This window comes from Lates calcarifer, linkage group LG3, assembly GCF_001640805.2.
Source record: "Lates calcarifer isolate ASB-BC8 linkage group LG3, TLL_Latcal_v3, whole genome shotgun sequence".
In the NCBI taxonomy this organism is placed as follows: Eukaryota; Metazoa; Chordata; class Actinopteri; family Centropomidae; genus Lates; species Lates calcarifer.
Genome location: NC_066835.1, coordinates 17,185,577 through 17,208,102, shown reverse-complemented (window position 1 = coordinate 17,208,102; position 22,526 = coordinate 17,185,577). Strand labels below are relative to the sequence as shown.

The 22,526-nt window shown below is 41.8% G+C and overlaps 1 protein-coding gene across 1 annotated transcript; it reads left to right on the top strand.

The window, feature by feature from the left end:
• Positions 1-237: 237 nt before the first annotated feature.
• Positions 238-22,196, top strand: ago4 (argonaute RISC component 4). The gene is given in 21 exon segments (XM_018705209.2): positions 238-449; positions 6,691-6,862; positions 7,008-7,128; positions 8,257-8,438; positions 9,253-9,389; positions 10,076-10,210; positions 10,981-11,068; positions 11,226-11,373; positions 11,535-11,654; positions 11,813-11,941; positions 14,161-14,294; positions 14,712-14,896; positions 15,002-15,135; positions 15,137-15,162; positions 15,550-15,721; positions 15,971-16,114; positions 16,302-16,436; positions 16,527-16,628; positions 17,187-17,345; positions 17,347-17,387; positions 17,985-22,196. Coding segments are annotated over 21 exon segments (2,784 nt in total). The 5' UTR covers position 238; the 3' UTR covers positions 18,094-22,196.
• The last annotated feature ends 330 nt before the right edge of the window (positions 22,197-22,526 follow it).

Here is a 22,526-nt window from a genome sequence, read left to right as displayed (position 1 = left end):
ATAAAAATAAATTGTATTTCATAAGAATGACTTATGTTTATGTAAAATTTTAATTAGACAAGTAACTAGTAACCTGCTTCATGAAATTCAGTAATATCATACCCATATCAGACAATATTGCCTTACTATATCCTGTTACTGTCCCATTACTGACTGGGCTCATTAAAGTTTGATCCGCCAGTGCGGTATAGAAAAATTACGCATGCGCAGAGCGAGTGAAACGGCTTCTAACTGGCGCATGCGCAGTTACAAATCGTCAGAGGCAGCAGCGATAGCTCAGGTCAGTCAGTCCAGTCAGCAGTCATCCGCGCATCTATCTATATTCCCTTTTCTTAAATTAGCCACTTTAAGCTTCGCGATACCGCCCCCAATTTCAGCGTCGGTACGGAGCCGGCAGGCCGGGACAGAGACGGAGAGAGAGGCCTCGGCCATGGAAGCGCTCGGACCCGGTAAGTGATTTAATAAAACAGGAGAGCGAGCGAGCAGCAGCGGGGAGAGCGAGCCGTGTGAGGGGACGCGTGTGCGCAAATGCGTCGCTTCACTGGGGGCCGCGGCTGCAGCGAGGCCTCGACGCTGCTGACGGGAAAACAAACCGAGGCCCAGCCCGTGTGTCTGTGTACATATGAACGTGTGACTCCGTTTACACCGAGCGGAAGCCACGTTTCTCGTCTTGTACACGAACAGTTGGTGTTTTTTATCGGTTATCCAGCCGTGTCTGCGCGGTTTTATTTATCTGAAGCGCGCACAGCTCGTCGTGTCAGGGCTGGCATTGTGTGTGAGTGGGGATTTAACTAGGACCTTCCTTCCTCCTTCCTTCCGCGTCGTGGTGTGTTTACGTTGATGTTTGTTCACGGTGCGTTTCTTCTTGGCTACACAACTACGACTTAATTTCGACGTAAAAAGACCACACGTTGCCGTCGAAATTTGACAGAAATATCCGCTTTTTTTCGGTAAACCGTGTAAAATCCCCCCGTCAGGAACAGCGCGTCTCTTCGGGGCTTCCAGCGTCTAAGATGACAGCGGTGGGTGGAAAAACAAAATGAATGCCAATAAAAACACATGTTACGGGCGTTAAATGAGTAAGACGTTCGTGTTTTTGTGACTCGTAATTTACTGGTGTTATAGCAAGGCTGTCATTGGTTTACGCGCTTCTCCTTGGGCAGCAGCCATGCGCCCGTGAGAGCACAGCGGGGATGGATGGCGCTTTTTATCGATCAGATCTGCAGGGCCAGCTCCATATTATTCATCTCCTATATGATAACAAAGGCACTTACTTTTGCAGCGGTGCAGTGATCTAATGATGAGGCATGCAGGAGAGAGGCAGCCACACACCTGCACACCGAGCGATACAATGCATTTTTATTGTCACATGCAACATGCAAATATATGTTTACTTATTTTTTTTTTTTTACCCCTCGGAGACAAACTGTTCTCCTGTGTGAAACGCGCCTTTTTGTTAAATGAGGAATTGAACGCATCTTGCTGAATAAAGCACCACTTTCGCGACAGGGAAGATAATATTTTGTGTTGTTGGCTCGCTACATGTCCATACACACCACCCATTAGCTCTTTAAAACAAGGTGATGGCATGAGGAATACCTAGATGTATAATTTCAGGAGGAATATGTTTTGCAGCAGCATTCAGCAAGAAGCAGTGTGAAGGTTGTTTGGACGTGACAATATTGTACAGCCATCCACAGGTGTGCAGCTTCATTGTCACTCACAATCACTGCAAGCCATCAAAGTTTTAATTCAGCAGCTGCCACATAGTAAAATTCAACTTTTTAACTTTACTACAATTTTCCCAGAGATCTACATTTAGTTATACAAGTATCTAACTTTCTATGTAGAGTGTAGGTGCAGATTTTCATGATTAACACACACTGATAATGATAAGTAGGGACTCAAGAATATGATTTTTGTGGCCATTTTTAGAAAGGTTTTTAATATGAATGATTGGCTCATTTTGATTATTTTTGTATCTGTATCTGTAGTTTTGTAAACTTATACATTCAGGTAATTAAGTTTACAGGTACAAATATAAATGAATTACTTACAAAATGAAGAATACAGATACAAAACCCACTTTTAAAGCACACTATTTTGAAATAACCTAACATATTATTTAAAAAATCCTACTTCTATTGTTGTTTTGGCAGTTTTATTAAGAGATACACTCTTAAAAAACAAAACAAAAAAAAAAACCGATAAGATCACTAAATTTCACCCCTAAAATCAGTCGATTGTTAGCAGCCAAGTCATGATGCTGCATTGCGCCACAGCTGGATGTCCTGTTATGTTATGTCTCAACAATAGAGCCTCCCCTGGTTCAGTTGTTGGGTATTTCTTCAGAAACATGTACTTTTTTTTTGGCTTTCGCTGTGGTGTGGCTGGAATTATTTAGGCAGCCCCCCCCCCAAGAAGTTGTGTGTAATGATGTGATGTAGCTTTTGGGTTGTTGTCACAAAGCAACTAATCTGTCTTTTGTTTTCTTATTTTATTTCTTTCCAAATTTGTGAGGTCCAGCTGTGAAAGTGATGTGTTCAGATGGTAACTGAAGCAAATTAAAAGTTGGCACGCATTCATAGACTGTCCCAGGAAACATATAAATGGAGGCACACTGACATCAGTTTGCTTTAGGTGGTGTGAGCTGCTGCAAACGTGAATGTACTGAAGCTGAAACATTTTCAGCTTGCGTGAGAAATGATTATACAGAGATGCAGGCAAAAAAAGCGCAAAAGCCTGAAGTGAAATAAAAGAGGCAGCCACAGTTCTTTGTAAAATGTGGGAATATTTGATGATAAGTTGAGTGTGAGCTGCCACATGTAGACAGAAGTTATTTCCATTTTGTGAATGGTCTATAAGCCTTTTCTCAGTACATCTACCTTCTCTGCTGTCCAGTGTGTAGTACCTTTTAATCCAGGTGATTTGCAGGTGTGGGCGTCAGTGTGCTCCCTGCTCAGTGCTGTTAGTCTGACTCATCACCAGGCCAAGCCATCATCCTCATGCTTAGCTTAAGCCAAGCTGTCTCTCAGCTTGATCGCACTATGGTTACCAGGGACACGCGTAGCATTAGTAGGGCCTACAGTGCACGAGTAGCAAACTCCACTCAGCAAATGTGAGTAGTACACTGCACACGACCTAATGGTTTTTAAACATTACATCAGTGAAGAGAAAAATAAGCGTAGTAAGACATGCAGGCGATAATCTTTGCACCACGGTGTGTCGCTCCTTGAACATGTTAGCGGTCAATTAGGATCTAAGGCTGTAAGACGTGCACGGACTGCATAAGGAGCAGAAAGACTTGTTTGCCTCTAGTACATCTGTCATTTTCTGCGCCAGGAAAAAGCTAATTTCACTTCCTCTGTGAGTCAAAGTAGATGCTGCTCTGTCTCTTTTAGAGCAGAAGCACAGAATTATGGAGGAAGCTCGATTGTAAATGGCACCTTTTTGACAAGTCTTCAGGGACTCTTTATATGATTATCTAGCTCTGTTTTAAAATGTTTTATTGATCTGGTCTGCCTCACAGACCAGATCAGATTGTCAACTCAGTGATCTTCAATAATGCATGACAGGCCTGCTAAAGGAGTGTAGAAAACACAACTGGCATTAAACATGTAAATTTGTATGAAAGCTAAAGTAATAAATATCAAAATATGCTGACATTCATACATATGATGATGGGCATATTCAGGAGAGAAGTCACTTAAAATACATAATGTTCTGTTAAACCTCTTTAGTTTTAATTTGTGATTAAATTGAAATTAAGTTGTCCTCTCTGATGGCAGATAGCCTCAGTGATCATGGGATGTTTATTTTGAATTTCCTCCTATTAGAAGCTGTTGTAAATTTTTTATGGAGTTTGTCTGTGCCCATCTTTTCCCCATGACAGGTCCAGTCCAGGTTGGGGCTCTAAAATATCCTCATTTGCATCAATGTAGGCTGACGTGTGTGTGTGTGTGTGTGTGTGTGTGTGTGTGTTTTTTTTTTTTTTCCTTCCTGTCATCGTAGTGGCAGTACAAAATACTGAAGTGACCCAACGTTTATCCAAAGCATTACTGTACTTCCTTACTTGCATACAACATACCAGTGCATGTTGGTTGCTGCTCCTTGATTTAGTTTTGATGTCATCTTGTTAGAGCTGAAAAAAATCTACTTTTCTGATAATTGCTTTATTGTTTATTTTGCACTGTTCTGACAAACTTTGGTTTTTTAAAAAATAATAATTTTCTGACATTTTCAAGAGCTACCCATAGAGAAAATAATAATAATAAGATTAACTGATAATGAAAACCTCAGGTGGGTGTGGCGGTGTTGACAGTGGTAGGTTAACAGGTTGTAGAGGAAGAATGGGTTTAGGCATTTCACGTTGAGACACTCACACACATTGCTAAGCGTGGTAGTGTGGCAGCTGAGCAGGCTATATATAGGTACAGCTCTGCTTTTGGCGAAAGTGGAAGAGGAGGACCTCGAACTCACTCAGTTTCACACACACCCAGAGTAAAAGCCTTTCTGTAGTACCTGTGCATTCACCCAGTGAGCAGGAAAACTAGAAACGCGTGTATAACTCCATACAATTCAGTGCACAAGATTTTGTGTCCTCAAAAGGCCTTAGAAGGCATCAAAGTCCTAAAAGTAATTTAGTACAGTCTTAAATATTTTCTCTTGCCTACTTTATCGCGAGGTACAAAATGTTATTGTAACCGCTTGCGAGCTGTCAGACTTTACACACCTAGAAACTTGGGATTGCATTTAATTAATGGTGTGCATTGATGTAATTATCACATGAAGTATTGTTATATACTGCTGGGAAGTACTGGAAACATGTGATATGATAACAACTAATTTTAGACTGCATTGTCCCCACTGGTATGGTGGCATTTGGTATGAAATATAATTTTGTGCAATATTAAAAAGGTCATAACAAGTCTTTACTTAAAGTTGCTGAATCCTGCAGAAACCCTGAATACAGTAGTCCTGGTATTTTTTTCCCCTGATAATGTACGAGGAGGTTTTAACACAGCTGTATAGTATTTTCTATGGTCATAGTCTGTGGTTGTGGTGTTGTATGAATAAAATGCAGTTCAATACAACAGGACAAAGTCTTGTATAAACACATTTTCCTGCATGTAAAGTTTTTCCGTACACACCATCAACACAGAGCACCACCATGGAGGGAAAAATGACTCCTCCTGAATTGCTGTTGAATTGCAGTACACTTGAAAATGTTGTAGTGTGCTTGTGACACATAATGCAGAGCTATACACACACTGTTGAGTTTGCGGCACAGTGTAGAGCATTTGGTACACCCTTTTGTTGCTATCGGTAACAAGGCCAGTAGGACAAAGTAGAGTGAATCACCAGATGATTTTAATCCAAGTCGTGACAAAGAACAGCAGACATGCAACACACAGCTTCTTATTTGTGTGGTAAACATGATGGTTTAGAAAAGCTGAGCGACGTTACAATCAAACTAATGGTTTGTTTGTATGATGGAGGAGGAGGAGGAGTGGGCAATAGGGAGCAGGCAGGGGAGGTGATTTGGGGCCCAGGCTACAAGAGGGCATGTTGGGAAGCGTGTTTTCAGGAAGCGATGGGGAGGGTCTCGATTGTCTGTGTTCTCGCGCTTCACTTGCTAACTGGAGCGTGTGGGTGCATGGAGTTCAGGAGGACCCCCGCAGTCCCTTAGCTGTCAGTTGACAAAAGCATTAAGCAGCCTCCTCCAGCCTCCTTCAATATCACTAACAAAACATTAGTTTAACTTTCTTTTTATATATGTATGTATGTACATCTATTGCTCTCTATTCTAGTTTTGTCCTGACTAAACACAGAGCGTAGACATACTGTATGTGCTTCCTCATTTTGCAGATTTTGACAGAGCCTCCTTCCTTCCATGTTGGTATAAACGAGAGCTGTTGATGTGTGAGATAGATGAGTCATTATCAGTTTTGCTGTAACTAGAGGTGGCCTGAGGTCTTCTATACATATGTGCTGTTTTTAACTGGTGATTAAATCATTGGAGACATTGTGTACCTTTGTTACCTGCAGCTCTTTATGCTACAGCATAAGACCACACCTGTGTAAGGCACCTGCATACATGCATGTGCATACAATGTAAGTGGGTGAGATGCGTGTGTGTGGCGTGTACTGTGTGTAACGGTAATCCCAGACTCTCTGTGTGGCACCCCCCCATATGGCCCTGCTGCCGTCTGTCTGAGAGGAGCTTGGCCTTTGTCTCAGCGTGAGGAGTGGGCGCCCTGTGTGTCTGGGTGGAGCTGGGGGCGGGCTGAAGGATAATTGGAGGTCATTGTTTCGCTAGCCCCACATTGACCCATGTAGGTCAGGGGCCAGAGTTACAGATCAATCAAAGTGTATATGAACGCCTCTGGGCTGTGAGGCCATTTCAGTGCATTCAAGCAGGTGTCACTGATGAGATGGTTTGCAACAAGCTTGGCGTTATGTCGCAGGCATTCATCTTTCAGATTGGAGATTTAATGGGGAGATTAAATACAAATTAAATCCCAAACACAAGGAAAAGGACCAATTAAAATCAAGACAGTTACTGATTCATGCACTAAGTTGAACCCCTGAAACCTACTAAGTATTCATTTTCATATAGAGAATCATTAAATATGTAACTTGTGATATGTTGTATTAAAATATACCCACTTTTCTCTTTGTTTTCTCCAGGCCCGCCCGCCCCTACCTCTCTGTTTCAGCCTCCGCGGCGTCCCGGCCTCGGCACGGTGGGGAAACCCATCCGGCTCCTTGCCAACCACTTTCAGGTGCAGATTCCCAAGATTGATGTCTATCACTATGATATCGACATCAAGCCTGAGAAACGGCCTCGAAGGGTCAACAGGTAAGACCTCAGACATTTTTAGCAGACTTTTTTCCCAGTGAAGGTTTTATTATATTGCACTATGAAACTGCATCCCCATTTTTGCTTCCATTACTGGTTTGCCTGTGTGTGTGTGTCTCACCATCCTGTTGTCTCTGCCTTCTAGGGAGGTGGTGGACACCATGGTGCGGCACTTCAAGATGCAGATCTTTGGAGACCGACAGCCTGGCTACGACGGGAAGAGGAACATGTACACAGCACATCCACTGCCAATAGGGAGAGACAGGGTTGGTATCTCAAACACCCGACCCTCAAGCAGGAACACGGATTCATGTTTGTTTTGTCCTGTAGAAAAGTCAGTCAGCTCTAAGGATTGATAAATAATTTGCATTGAAGAAAGTAAACTCAAATGATGTGTTCATATTTTCTGAGGTGGCAGGCGTGTCAAATGGTTTAGTGGATTATGTTGAGCAGGCAGGCTAGATGTATGTAGATTTGTGATTGGAAGGCTGCCAGCTTGAATTCCAGATTAGCCTGGAAAATCTGGACCAAGACTATGAGACCAGTAATACTTCTAAAAGAAGATACAACTCCAGACACTCCAGGCTCTAATATTTCATTAACCTGTCTGGTTTATTGCCTTGTGGAAAGTTATTTTGATGACATGTTGTCATTGCCTTGTAGCCACTTTTCCTGAATCTACCTTGTACCAACTTTCCTCTCAAAGATGTTTGAGAATGTCAAGGTTTTTAAAGTACAGTCTTATAAAGGAAATAATTCTCAACTAATGAAACTAGTGATTTAAGTGCTTATTTTTTTAGAATGACTGTGATGTTTCCATCACAGTCATTCAAATATTTTGGCTGCTGCATTATGACCAATGCTTTCATTAGAAAGAAATGTCCTCCTTGTTCCTTCCTGGATCCACCCCTTTAACTGGATCCGCACCAGAGTTTAGTGGGCTCTTCCCTGGGCCCATTCCATATCCTTCCCCCAGATTTGGTGCAGATCAGTTCAGTACTTTTTGTGTAATCCCAGACATAGGTGAAAACATAACCTCCTTGGTAGAGGTAGGAAGAAATTCACCACAAGACAGAAAATTACATCTGACAGATGCATCTTTTTTTTTCACCATAAACAGAATCAAGTACATTTTTTCTAGTTTGTTTACACCTGTTGACTCTATGTGGGCGTACTAATAAAATGTTTTAATTCAGCCTCATCCTTTGTCATTTCAAAGACAAATTGATTCAATGATTCTTTGGTGTTGCTCTCTTCTTTCATTCTCCTTTCCCCTCAGGTATTTATTGCTTATCTCTTTCTGTCACCTGTTCTTCAATCAATTTCTCTCAGCTCATCTTTTGTTTATCTCTCTCCCTTTGTCCTCTCCCCCCTCCCTCTCTCCCCATCCATAGGTGGATCTGGAGGTGACCCTGCCTGGCGAGGGGAAGGATCAGACGTTCAAGGTGTCCTTGCAGTGGGTGTCCGTAGTCAGTCTTCAGATGCTGCTGGAAGCCCTGTCAGGCCACCTTAACGAGGTCCCTGAAGACTCTGTTCAGGCTCTGGATGTCATCACACGGCATCTGCCTTCCATGAGGTACCGCTCACTCATCCATCTGTGCCCTTTAACAAACACATCAGCAGCATTTTCACATGTTGACAGAGTTATTGCTTTTCATCTTTAATTAATATAAGCTCAACATTATTAATCCCACGGGGGGGAAATTTGCAAATTTGTCTGTATTACTTAATTTCCTGCTGTCATGTGCCTCCCTGATCAAATCAACTGTAACCCTGTTATGGATTTGTCTATCCACAGTTCATTACAGTGCTGTGGATACATATTCAGGGAACTGACTCACTTACATCAGCTTTTGCAACATTAATACAACAACTCATCTACGGGGAATGAATCCTCACATCTATTGACTTTACTCTGGCTTACACAGCAGTTTACCCTGACACGCTACTCCATTATGAGAAACTCTAACATTCTATTTAATATTGTATTGATATTTACATTTTTGTCTGTATATGAACTAACAACTAGATTAGTTTTTTAGTTCTGTTTAGTGAGATTTGATGCCCTTTTTATACAGCTTTTCAAATACTTGGCATGCTACATGTGTCCAGGGACGTCAGAATTATTCAATTCATTTAATTCAATTATTTTTACTGTAGTTCCACCCATATTTTATAGCATAAACTGAGGACATGTTAATTTTTCCCATGCTGCTATTACTGTTTGGAAAATAAATAAGTTAAAAAAATAATAAATAAGGTTGTTTGAGTTTGAGTTATGAACTGGTATGGTAATGGTACTCTAAGACATAAAGAGGCTTTATTTACCATTTTATTTCTATGACACAAAAATGATTCACATGACTGATCATCTGTGTTTGCGCACACAGGTACACTCCAGTGGGGCGTTCGTTCTTCTCCCCTCCGGAGGGCTACTACCATCCTCTTGGTGGAGGCAGGGAGGTGTGGTTTGGTTTCCATCAGTCTGTCCGTCCTGCCATGTGGAACATGATGCTCAACATTGATGGTAAGACCTGAATGGGGAAAATAAATCTCTCTCTTCCTTCAAAGCAACACAATGCTGTGTCATTTGGCAAGGTGCTGCGTTACTGTTGACAGTGAGAGATGATTGCTGCCATGATAATTTTGTCAAATCCCACTCTTGTGCAGTAATATTATAAGCACTGTGCATTGTTTTGGCATCTGATAAGCCTTAAACTCAAAGATCTCTTACTCAAACTGGACTTCCTTGATGTATTTCATAGCGTCACTTGCAGCTGGAGCAGCACGCCCCCACCAACACCGCTCTTTAGATTTCCTATTTAACATAGGGTGTGAAAAACGGTTCTTAAATCTGTTGAACAATGGGTTGTTGAGATGTCTGCTTAGCACTAAGATCAAATCACTAGCTGTGACAGGGACTTCCTTTCATATAAAATACTTTCTAAATACATGTCCTGATGTTTTAATAGGACTGTGATACTTTGTTTAATCGATTTAATGTTTTGGGTGTATCCACTCCTTAAGCAAAGATGCTTCATTATGGCTGCCAGAAGGTGCTTACAGCCACTGCTGCTTCTCCACTCCCCAGCTTTACAGTCTTGGCCAGACTCTGCCTGTGACATATATTGTCTTGGACTTATTTGGTTTTGCTTGTAGTTGTTATTTATGAGACTGGTTGATAAATAATGTTGTATTTCTTTTACCCCACAGTGTCAGCCACTGCTTTCTACCGTGCGCAGCCTGTGATAGAGTTCATGTGCGAGGTGCTCGATATACAAAACATCAATGAACAGACCAAACCACTGACAGACTCGCAGCGCGTCAAGTTCACCAAGGAGATAAGAGGTGAGCACTCATTACCAGAAACGATACAGAACAGACATTCATTTTGCGACTTGGAATGCTGTGAATTTACCAGAGCAAAGGAGGACAAGGACATATGCACATTATACACACAACTTGTATGACTCAACGTGTATCCAGTTCACCACAGAGATTACATGTAGGTGTGAGCCTGCAGGGCACATGCATGTTTGTTTTTATGCAGTGTGTAAGAACTAAAGAAGCTGCACCCACTCCTGACACATAATCATGCTGTATACACGCCGCTTAAGATACACCAATGCTGAGCACTCGTTCTTAACCTTGGGGGAAACAAAGGATTATGTTTCTGCCTTTGAACAGAAACTGGAGACTCTCAAATCAGAAAATATCTCCATGTATTCACAGGCTTTTGAAGCAGCTCTGGTCTCTGTTTGTCTTCACTTCTGTATTATCGTTACTACACAAGGAGACACTAAATAACCTTACAGTAGCTGCTGGTATTTTTCAGATTTGATGTAATTTTGAACCAGACTGTGGAATTTCAACTGCATATTTTCTACGGCAGACAGTTGTTAACGCTCTGCATTCTCCTTGTGGTTTGTTTAATTGAGTTGTGACAAATATCTGAAAGGAAACTGCAGAGAGCTGTAAAAAAAAAAAAAAAAAACCTTTACACAATTGGCTGCCCTGTCAGCATTTATCTTTATCATGGCCTGATGATGCCATAAAAGGAACAGAAGAGTGCTCCATTTAATCATTTTGTTACCACATTTTCTTCTGCGTTCAAACAGGCTTGAAAGTTGAGGTCACACACTGTGGTCAGATGAAGAGGAAGTATCGTGTGTGCAATGTCACGCGCCGACCTGCCAGCCACCAGACGTAAGTGCCATTCCTGCAGTCTTCAGTTTGTAGTGCACAAAAAGTCATAACATTGCAAGACCTCATAAATATGCAATTAGTGCAACTGTGGTCATGTTCTCTCTTTGTGTTTTTGTTTTACATACTCATGGACTTTCCATATTCCATCTATTCACAGGTTCCCCTTACAGCTCGAGAACGGCCAAGCCATGGAGTGCACAGTAGCTCAGTATTTCAAGCAGAAGTACAATCTGCAGCTCAAGTATCCACATCTACCCTGTCTGCAAGTAGGGCAGGAACAGAAGCACACCTATCTTCCCCTGGAGGTGAGAAAGTTGTTTTCATACTTTAATTTATTTGAGGAAGAGGCATAAAATGCCTTTCATCTCCAACAGTGACCTTTTCCCTTTTTAGTTTTCCCACTGTTGTTCCTCTTATCTGATTGATTTTTGTTTGATTAATGAAAAGTTTTCTTCCTTCTCTGTAGGTCTGTAACATCGTAGCAGGCCAGCGCTGTATCAAGAAACTGACAGACAACCAGACGTCCACCATGATTAAAGCTACGGCTCGCTCAGCCCCCGACAGACAGGAAGAGATCAGCAGATTGGTAAGTGCTGTTTCTCTCTTGGGGTAGGAGTAGGAAAACCGACTAGAGTCGCTAACATTTGTCGCTGGTTTGAAATTAGGCACGTCCAAATACTGAGGGGAGACCTTGAATATTACAGTGATTCATGTAAACTTTTTATGTCCTCCGTCCTTTCCCAGGTCAAAAGCAACAGCATGGTCGGGGGCCCAGACCCTTACCTGAAGGAATTTGGCATTGTGGTACACAATGACATGACAGAGGTGACAGGGCGTGTTCTCCCAGCGCCCATGCTGCAGTATGGGGGCCGGGTGAGTACAGACACAGGGAGGGACTGTGGCAGGGTGAGTACTGGGAAGGGGCTGCACTCTGGGGGGCGCAAGCCTGATGGGAATGCACAGCGTGGGGTGGGGGGGGCATCACAGAATGAATGCTGGAACATGGGGGAAGATCCAGGTCTGTAATCTGAAGGATGAGCTAAAGGATTTTTTATATAGATACACTTTTATCAGAAATTAATTGAACAGTGGATTTTTTTTGAGGCGTAGGAAATTTGACATTAATGAATATCTAGAATGGTTCAAAAGAAGATGCTGTCTGAAGTAAGGTTTAATGATTTGTTCAGGTGGTGATTAGGTACTTTAAAATATGCAGACCTATAAGATCTGGAACTTGCCCTGTGTTTAAATCCTGTGGTGGTTCTCAGCAGTCTGTACATTTCTTTTAAATACTCTTTCTTTCCACTGACACAACCTGTTAAGCATGAAAATAACATAACCGTACTCGCAGACAAGGGCTTGACTTTTCACTTCTAACATTCGGTTGTGTCTGTGTAGGCGGAGGAAATGGAGCATAGTTACTGCAGACTGCTGAGATTCGCCCTCTGAATCTCAAATCAGCCTTTCTTAAAGATCCAGGATCTTGATGGTGCATGTAGAGGAGAAGTGTAAACATTTTAAGCAGACCTGTTTAAACCTGAAATGCAGTCATTTGCTTCCAGCTTGTCAACAGAAGACATGACTTGGATAATTTTACCAGCACAAGAAATTTGTATTTTCTTTGCATTGCCACGTGGTTGTAAGGTGTGAGAGGCTGAATAGGGATTCAAGGATTGTGTGTAAGGGGGGAAAAATGGACGTGCTGCCAAGAGGAGGACGATAAGACTCATAACCACCCAGCATCAAAGTGAAATCTGTCTAAAATATTAATTAAAGCCTGTGGAGTGAATTTGACTTTATCTCCCATCTGCAAATGAAAAGGTTCATATAAATACTACAAGGGCTGGAATATAACTCTCCATTCAGAGACGGCGTTCAATGATCCTGCTAAGACAAGATGAAACTTTAATGATCCCTGTGGGGAAATTGGCTCAGTCTTTGGATTAGGCCCTGAACTTCATTGAAAATTGTTCCTTGGAATGAAAGCAGATTGTTGTTTAGGAAAAAAAAAACACTCACGCATCAGTGCCGATCTTAAATCCAAATACTGGCTGCCTGAACTATACGTTGGTTTATTTACCTAAGATCCTATCATAGTGCTCTCTTTCTGAAGGGCTTGGCCACTTGCCTGCTGGGATGTCGAGTCTAATCGGCTTCTGGTGAAATGCCTTTAAATGTGGACTGAAAGCTTTTCCCATTTCTGTGATCACTTGGTACAAATGAAACACACACACTTTTCATTTTATTTAATGGCATGCTAATGTCGATGTGCATACAGTTGCATCAAAGTATTCTCCAAAACAAAGATGAACACTTCCCTGATGTGACTGTATGGACGACGTTTGAGATGGGAAAGGCTACGGTCTGTTTCTTGTGTAAAATGCACGTGATGACATTGTTTATATTGCTGACAGCAACCTGCAGTAATTTATTATTTAGTTTTAAATCCTGAAACTATGACCATGTTAAAGATTTTTGAGTCAATTTTGTAATGAGATGAAGAAGCTTTTAACTTTTCTTGGCATACCACACTCAAGCACTTCATTGTGGTCACTTGTTTTGGAGAATGAAAGCTCTTAATGGCCTTCGGCAAATCTTGTTAACTTAATTGAAAGCCACTGCCCTCTGAATTTGTATTCACAACCAAACTCGAAGCAGGAGCACTCACCTAAGGATGTCTCTTTGAGTAGATACAATGTTCTTGTTTCCTGTTCATGGACTCCTGATATGGGAAGCTATAATTCCTGCACATTCATGTGCAGTAAGAAACCAAGCTGTTCTCTTGTAAACAAGCCTCACAATGTTTTGCTGGAAATGGATGTCTTTGTGCAGAATATGTTTTCATTTAAGGATAAGAACTGAAAAGACCTAGTTGTATGAATATATCGCACCAGTTGGGAGCCTTTCAATATGCCAAGTCTAAAAATGTACAGTGGGGCTTGAGGGTGGATTTATAATGCATTATTTCTGTATATCTATGGAGAATCAATATATGTATATATAATCAATATGTGTGGGTTGGGCTGTTGTACCTTTTGTATTGGCTCATCCAACCGGGGGGTTGACTAAGAGAGTAGGGACTCTCTCCGCAGAATAAAACCGTGGCCACACCCAACCAGGGCGTGTGGGACATGAGGGGGAAACAGTTCTACGCCGGCATCGAAATCAAGGTCTGGGCTGTGGCCTGCTTCGCTCCACAGAAACAGTGTCGGGAAGACCTGCTCAAGTGAGTCATGGAGATTTGTCATACTGTGAGACAATGTGTTTGACAAGGACAAGGGAAGGTGGCAAAATAAGGCTGGGCAATAAGGTTGACATTTGTGACTCAGAGTTAAATGTCTTGACAGCTGTTGAATGGATTACAGTGGAATTTGTTGCAGGAATTCATTAATACAAAATATCTTGAAATTAATACAAAATATCTTGAAAATGGCATTCCCATCATACTCTACTTTGTCCATAGTGTTTCTTTGCACATTAGCACATGCCGTGTGGCTGTAGACTTGTTGTAATCTGCGGTAACAATGATCTTTTAATATATTTAGTAAATCTACACATCCCTGCTGTTTTGAATTTTTTTTAGATGGTCTCTGCTTAAGCTTATACTGCAGATTTCTGATGAGTTTTTAATGCTTTTTAATAGGAGTTTCACTGACCAGCTGCGAAAGATCTCAAAGGATGCTGGGATGCCCATTCAAGGCCAGCCATGTTTCTGTAAATACGCCCAAGGAGCTGACAGCGTGGAGCCCATGTTCAAACACCTCAAAATGTCTTATGTAGGTCTGCAGCTGATTGTGGTCATTCTGCCTGGAAAAACACCCGTATATGGTGAGAAATTAAAATTATGAATTTGGCATTTAAGTGAATGGTGGGGGAAAATGCTCTCTAATTTCTGTGAATGTTGATCTTGGTTGTGTCTGTCTTCATCCGCAGCTGAGGTAAAGCGGGTGGGAGACACCCTCCTCGGCATGGCCACCCAGTGTGTCCAGGTGAAGAACGTGGTGAAGACGTCCCCTCAGACCCTCTCCAACCTCTGCCTCAAGATCAACGCCAAGCTGGGCGGCATCAAACAACGTCCTGGTGCCTCATCAGAGGTCAGCATGGATTTTTATAATTTCTTCTCTGCAGTCCACATGGGCGTGTGGAATCCTTTTTGGCTTTGAATGCCTGTGATTGGTCAGACGCTTTCTGAATACAAATGGTCCCGTGGTAATCATGTGGTAAAGAGCAATCTGCGTTGAAGTAATAGTCTGCATAATTTTCATATAAATTTTAAAGTTGCAGGCATTTATTTCGTCTGCTGCTTATATTCTTGAGTAGTAACAATTTTGTCTGCTTTTAACTTTGTGTAATAATATTAGGATGTTTTTACCTCACATCATTTTCTTCATAGTAGTGCTGCTCTTGGTTTAGACATTGATGCACAGACCTGTGATGCAAAGTCTCTTTTCTCTCTTTTGTGCGTCCTGTTTGTGGTCCAGGCCCTCTGTGTTCCAGCAGCCGGTCATCTTCTTAGGTGCTGATGTGACACATCCACCAGCAGGTGATGGGAAGAAGCCGTCCATTGCGGCTGTGGTGGGCAGCATGGACGGCCACCCCAGCAGATACTGCGCGACAGTGCGAGTCCAGACGTCCAGACAAGATATGTCCCAGGTAACTTCAGAGTGTACGGTATGTACCACATAATTTGAATGTTCTTTGGTTTTAAGCTCTTGAAAAAAGCAATATAAATACACAATCTTTGTTGCACATTGTAAGCCTTAAAACATTTGCATTTGGATTTGCATTTTGTTAATAAGCTGACCCTTCAACTGCAGTTTTCTGTGTTGTTGTTAACTGCCCCCTCCCCTTTTCTTTCCTCCATTCCTGCTGAGTCTAAACCAGATGTTATTGTCTCTACAGGAGCAGCTTTTCAGTCAGGAGGTAATCCAAGATCTGACCAACATGGTGCGGGAGCTACTCATCCAGTTCTACAAGTCCACACGCTTCAAGCCAACACGCATCATCTATTACCGTGGTGGCGTGTCTGAGGGACAGATGAAACAGGTGAGAGATTGGCAGTGCTCTACTAGTCTCCAGCACATTCTTGTGGTATTTCGTTGTTTCATTGGTGATTCATGAGGCAGCTGTGACTCATGATAGGAGAATGTTAAATAAGCACAGATTCACAATATATTGACACATGTTGCGTAGGATACCTTTTAAGAATGTGCATAATCTTGTGTATTTAAAGGTGGCGTGGCCGGAGCTGATCGCCATCCGCAAAGCATGCATCAGCCTGGAGGAGGATTATAGGCCGGGCATTACCTACATTGTGGTCCAGAAGCGTCACCACACTCGTCTCTTCTGCTCTGACAAAGCTGAGAGGGTCAGTGGGAGTTCACTCTGCCACAGCATGTGATGCTATGACTTTCTGCTGTAGAACACTGCTTTGTATTAACTGTCATCCCCCCCGCAGGTTGGGAAGAGTGGTAATGTCCCAGCTGGCACCACAGTGGACAGTACCATCACACACCCGTCCGAGTTCGACTTCTACCTGTGCAGCCATGCTGGGATTCAGGTGAGTTTTACCGATGACAATCTCATAAATTGTTTGCTAAATGAACTTGATAAGAAGTCAAATTCAGCTTTGAATTGCATCCAGCTCTCCAATTCTTGAAATAGTGTAAAAATTTGGCACATTTATGCTCAATAAAATACAAATTATGGTTAAAATCCATCTCAGTGGAAACTGTCTTCAAGGTTACAGCAATTTTGCTCTGTGGTTACACCAGTAATGATGTTTAGTGACAGTAAACACTATGATTGGGATGCTTCTTTAACCCATTAGATAGTTTGGCTGTTATCTGAAATGATTTACTACCCACAAACTATCTTCACAGTATAAAACACTTGTCCCCTTTTTTAAATTTTAAAAGATAGCTGTAAAAGATGAATGCAAAAAGGCAGTTGCACTGTTACAATACATGCATGTTTCTCTTACCTTGCTCAGGAGAACTCCTTTGCTCACTAAATATTGAAGTTTGTTGTGTCATCAGTTAAACGTAGTGCACCTCATCATGTTAAAACATCAGTGCAGTGTTGACATGCAACAACTTTTGTTCCGTCGCCTCTTCAGGGAACCAGCCGTCCCTCCCACTACCACGTCCTGTGGGATGACAACTGTTTCACAGCTGATGAACTGCAGCTCCTCACCTACCAGCTGTGCCACACCTACGTCCGCTGCACTCGCTCTGTCTCCATCCCAGCACCAGCCTACTACGCCAGGCTGGTGGCTTTTCCGTGCCCGCTACCACCTGGTGGACAAAGACCATGACAGGTAAGGAGTTCCTGGATATCTTTTATCTGGTTGTGCCTGAAATATACTAAAACTAGAGTAATGATGGTGCTGTTTTAAGACATTCATGGGCACTATACAAATCTCAGTTATTTTAAACCTAAGCCTGTCAATCAGGACCTTTGTGGACCTAAAATACTAGTAACTTGTGAATGTTGTGAAGTGAGGATTTATTGTAGCATTTTACTTTTGACTGATGTGACATTATATGGTCAGAGACCAAACAGAGTTGCTTTTTCAGTATAAGGACCCCGAGGTCCTCAGAGGAGGGCCAGGTGGCTGTTCCTAAGTTAAAGTCGAAAATTAAGGGTGTGCATGCTGTTGCAGCTGTGCTTCATCAGTGTTGGGCGACCGATCTGCGAGGTGCTTTGTGGTGATGTTTTAACAGTTGCTACATAAAAAAGGTCTTCTTATTTAATGACTTAATAAATATGGAGAAAACAGAAGCGGAGGCTCTGTGTATTGACCCTAGGCAGCGTCTGATTCTTTTACCTCTCTGCCATTCATTTCCTGCATTTTTGTGATGTGTTCTCATTCCTGATGGAGTTAAAGTAAGCTCTGCCTTTCTCTATATTGCAGTGCTGAAGGCAGCCACGTTTCAGGCCAGAGTAACGGCCGGGACCCCCAGGCTTTGGCCAAGGCTGTTCAGATCCACTATGATACCCAGCACACCATGTACTTCGCCTGAGCTCGAGCACGTCAGCCAGTCCACCCGTGGATTCCCTTTTTTTTCTGTCTCTTTATCTCTTATTTGCCAGTCTCTCTCTCTTCTTCTCCCATATCTCTCTCCTTGTAGTCTGTCTCTTTCTCTTCATAACTCACTCTACATTTTCTGAATCTGCACCAAAGCAGCTCTTGGACAGGAGAATCTGTTGTGTCTTCATGTCCAGCAGTTTCTGTTTCATGGAACAGTCTCCAACCAGCGTTCCCAATTGAGCTGCCTTTCTAACCAGCAATCCAGCACTGCGAACCCTGAGGGGGTTCCCAGTACACAAAAGAAAAAAGAAAAAAAAAACACGAAAAAACAAAAACAAACCATACACATACATACTACAAGTTGAGCCATTATTTTTAGTTTGTTTTTGTTTTTTCTATTTGAATGTCTGCACTCTTGTGTTTGTAAGATACACTGAGCAAGGGAGTGGACTGGCACAGCCTGTGCCAGCACAGCTCTTTAGCTCTCCCAGCTAAGCAGGACTCTTATCTACTTTTACCTCAAAGCCCCTATGGGCAAAATCTGTCACAAGGTCTTGGGTTTATTGGGTGGTGGGGAGGGAACTCTACATGAAAAGAGATGGAGGGGAGCTGACCTTTTGAGAATGATATATATATTTTTTCCTTTTTATGAGCGTGTGTTTTAACTTTTTCTCCTTTACGGTCTTTTACAAGCGAGGTGACCTGGGTGTTCATGCCCATTATTACTTTCCTCCCATCTTAGCAAAGAATAAGCAAGTCTGTATGTGTGTGAGAGTGTGTGTGTGTGTGTGTGTGTGTGCGTGTGTGCGTGTGTGCGTGCGTGCGTGCGTGCGCATCTCTGTATATACATGTACTGCTGTATGACAGTGTGTTTATGTGTGCATGTGTTTCATGGCAGGCCACTGAATTGTAAAGGGAAATCAAGGAGATAACTGCTGTAAATGCCTCAGATTTGTTGTTTTTATATTCACACATACAGTACAAATAAGCATATATTTACATCTATAGAGCAACTTTGAGACATATGACTTAAACAGGCCTCATAGAGGCTGGTGTGGGTATTTGTAGCAGTCCTGGGTCACTTATTAATTGAAATGCTTTGAGTTACGTTCTGAACGTCCATGTATTAGCCTGTAAGATTGGTGGGATTTGCGCCTTTGGGAGCCAGCTGCTCCTTTGTGCCTCAAAACATCACTGAATCCCAGAAAAGATGAGTGACTTAATCCATTTCAAGTAGTAAGTGAAGTCAGGTCTGATGTGTAGCAGTAGTAACCGTGGTCTGGCCTGTGACTGGCTCAGCATTGGGACCTGTTGAATGGCTGAAGGCATTAGACACAGAGTATGGTCTTATCAGCCTTGCTTTCTGTGTACAAAAAGCGGGATCTTATTTTTCTTTGGACCTGATTATCTGAAAGATTATATGATGACACTGCTGGACGTTGCTTTTCTTTTCTTTTTTTAAAAAAAAGTAGTCTCAAGGGCCGGAAACCAACGTAGTTTTTTTTTTTGAGGTCTCCTTTGCTAATACTGGCCAACTCATTGCACTGACCCGGGACGCTAGGCAAGCAACAGAGGGCACTCTCAATCTCTCTTACTTTTATGCATTTATACATATGAATCAACAAAGCAGATTTGTAAAAGTTTAATATAAGATGTTTTGTGGTTATCTTAAAAAAACTGTTGTTTAGAATTAGTAGTTTACCATTGATGTTGTTGTTGTTATCGTTGTTGTCAATGTTGTTACTATTGTGATGAAATTTTACGGATGGCAGCAAAGCCAGTTATATAGTTATTAGTGCGACTTCAGGAATAGACTTCGGTTGTTGAGCTGCAGGTTAAGGAGTAGAGCTTTGGGTTGGAAATTTTTTTGTAGCATTCTGGCTAATGGTGAGAAGAAGTAGGTCCCAGGATGGATGAATTCATGCTTCCTCTGTAGGTTCTGATGTGAGTAAAGATTAGTGGCAGATTTAAGGTAATGTGTAGCACTCCAACTGGTTAAACAGATCTGCCGCGGTGGATATCACTCAGCTGATATTGGTTGGTTTTGATCAGACAGATGGAGACAATCAGGGATTGAAATCAGAGTGAACCTAGATTAAGGGATTTGTTAAAGCAGTTTGCGATAGGCAATGAGTTGAATTTTTAGACTTTTTAAAAATGGTTTCTATTACTCTGTGTGTATTTGAAGTATACCCATCTTAAAGTCTCTACTATTTAACAGTGTTTGTTTCCTATTTTTATGCATTTTTAACACTGGATTAAATGAATTGACAATAAGCATAAGCACTGCCCTTGGACCCCCTGTACAAACACTCAGCAAACTGTTACCATAGGAAAGAATGGTGGTGTGATGTGGTGACAGTTGCACAAGTGGTGCCCCCTGGTGTTGCGATTGGATAAAGATGTTAGGACAGAGGGTTTGGAGAAACAGTCGGCGTGCACGCCTCATCAGGGGGGGACAGCTCAGTGAAAACCCTTTTGTAATAAACCACCCGTAAAGCATCAGGTTTACTATGAATGAGTTTGAGCACCTGCCTGTTGAAGGCGTGGGCGTTGGCATCGGCCAAGAGCAGAGAAGCAGTAAATGAAGAGGGGTAGTGGTGGGGGGGATTGGGAGGGTGTTGTCCAGGCATTGCATGCAATAAGTCTAACTCTTTGTTAAAAGGGGGCAGATCCGTTTTTAAAACATGCACTAGTTTTACCAAGCCAAGTGGGCTGTGATTGAATATTCATCTGGCATCTCTAATAGGGAATGATTTGATGTTTTAAATGCTAATATTTGATCATTAAACTCCAGTCAGATAAATGATCACTCCCTGTTTGTAACATGACATTGCAAAGCAATATTAACCCAGTTCTAGTTTTCAAATGTGGAAAAACAAAGCTATAATTCTACTCATTGTGGTTGTTGGTCTACTCTCGCTATTGTGTCTCTGTACTTTTTATTTTTTAATTTTTTGTTTATTTTATTTGCTTGTATCAATCAGTGGGAATGTGCATTTGGTGGAATAGTTATGTAGGCTTTAGACAATTTTCTTTCAAGTAACAAAATTTAGACTTTGCTCGCCTGCATGCCAGAGTATTGTCCTTTTTAAGAAAAAAAAAGAAAAAAATCTTTTTGGAATCATATTTATTATGAGAAAGAAAAAAATACAAATGCTTTTTTTTCTGGGGGTAAATGTTTATCAACTTAGTGGGACTCTTTTAGGCTAGCAATATCTGTCCAGTCTCTCTAAGATGTAGTTTAAAGATTCCTACACAAATGTCAGTAATTTGGGAGGTACAAGCTGTTTTTTTTTTTTGTTTGTTTTTTTGAGGCGAGGGGAGGACGGCTCTTTGCGTCGTGTTCAAATTCAAACGAGGTACTTTCTTCAAACGTGGACCCGTTAAAGACCGAACCCCCCCTCTCCTCTTTGCCAGGTTAACTGTAGCGAGCATCCATTTTGTCTCCTCGTTCCTGGTTTGTACCTGTGGCCACACCTTTTTAATGAGGGAGGCTTTCCTGTCTCCATGGCAACTCTGCCCACCCTTCACAAATGCACTTCCTCTTTGTGAAGGGGGTCCCCATGGCATCGACGGAGCAGGATTACCTCTTTTTAACCTTTTTAAAAAAGATCCACAATTCTTTCGGTGCCCCAATAGAAAGAGAGCATGAATTATTTTTTAAATTCCTCTCACTTTGATATATTGTTATATCTTAACGGATTTGTAATTTGACATTGTGTATTGTGTATTTTAATTTTATTTTATTTTCCCTTTTTGGTTCCTTTTTTGGGGTTTGTTATAGCTCTGCTCTGTTTCTTTTTTTTCTGATAGTGGTCTCTGAAGCTGTGTGTGATTGTCTAATAGCAATAGAACCATAGAATTGGAACATTCCAATTCCTTGAATGGAACGTTCTGATCCTGTGAATGAATGGAGCCCTTTCTGACCAGTCGCGAGAGGGTGGGGCATCTTCTTGCCCCGCCCCCTCCAGCGTAGGGCCAATCACTCGCTGCTATTGCTATTATGTGACATGTTCAAATACATTTTTTTTAGCCTGCAGGGAATTCTTGTGTTAATGTGCAAAGTAATAAATTGGTATTTTATGCCTATAACATAGCTCGTGTGTTCTCGTCATTGATGACAAATGGCATGTAATACACTTACTGGATCACCAGTCATCACCAAGGCCTCTGTGTGTGGGTGTTTTGTCACTAGATGGCATTATTTACCAACATAAATAGGATCACATGATTACTGAGAACAGTAAAACATTCATGATGTAACCATTGCCTTACCTTGATGGTCATTTAAGATCTAGTACATGTGCTAGATTCACAGCTGAGACATGAAGAATAAACTATTTAGCATTGGACTTTTTTCTGTGTGTATGTCTTTAATTTCTTAGTTGAAGGCATTTGTCTGAGGAAGTCCTGATGGTGGAA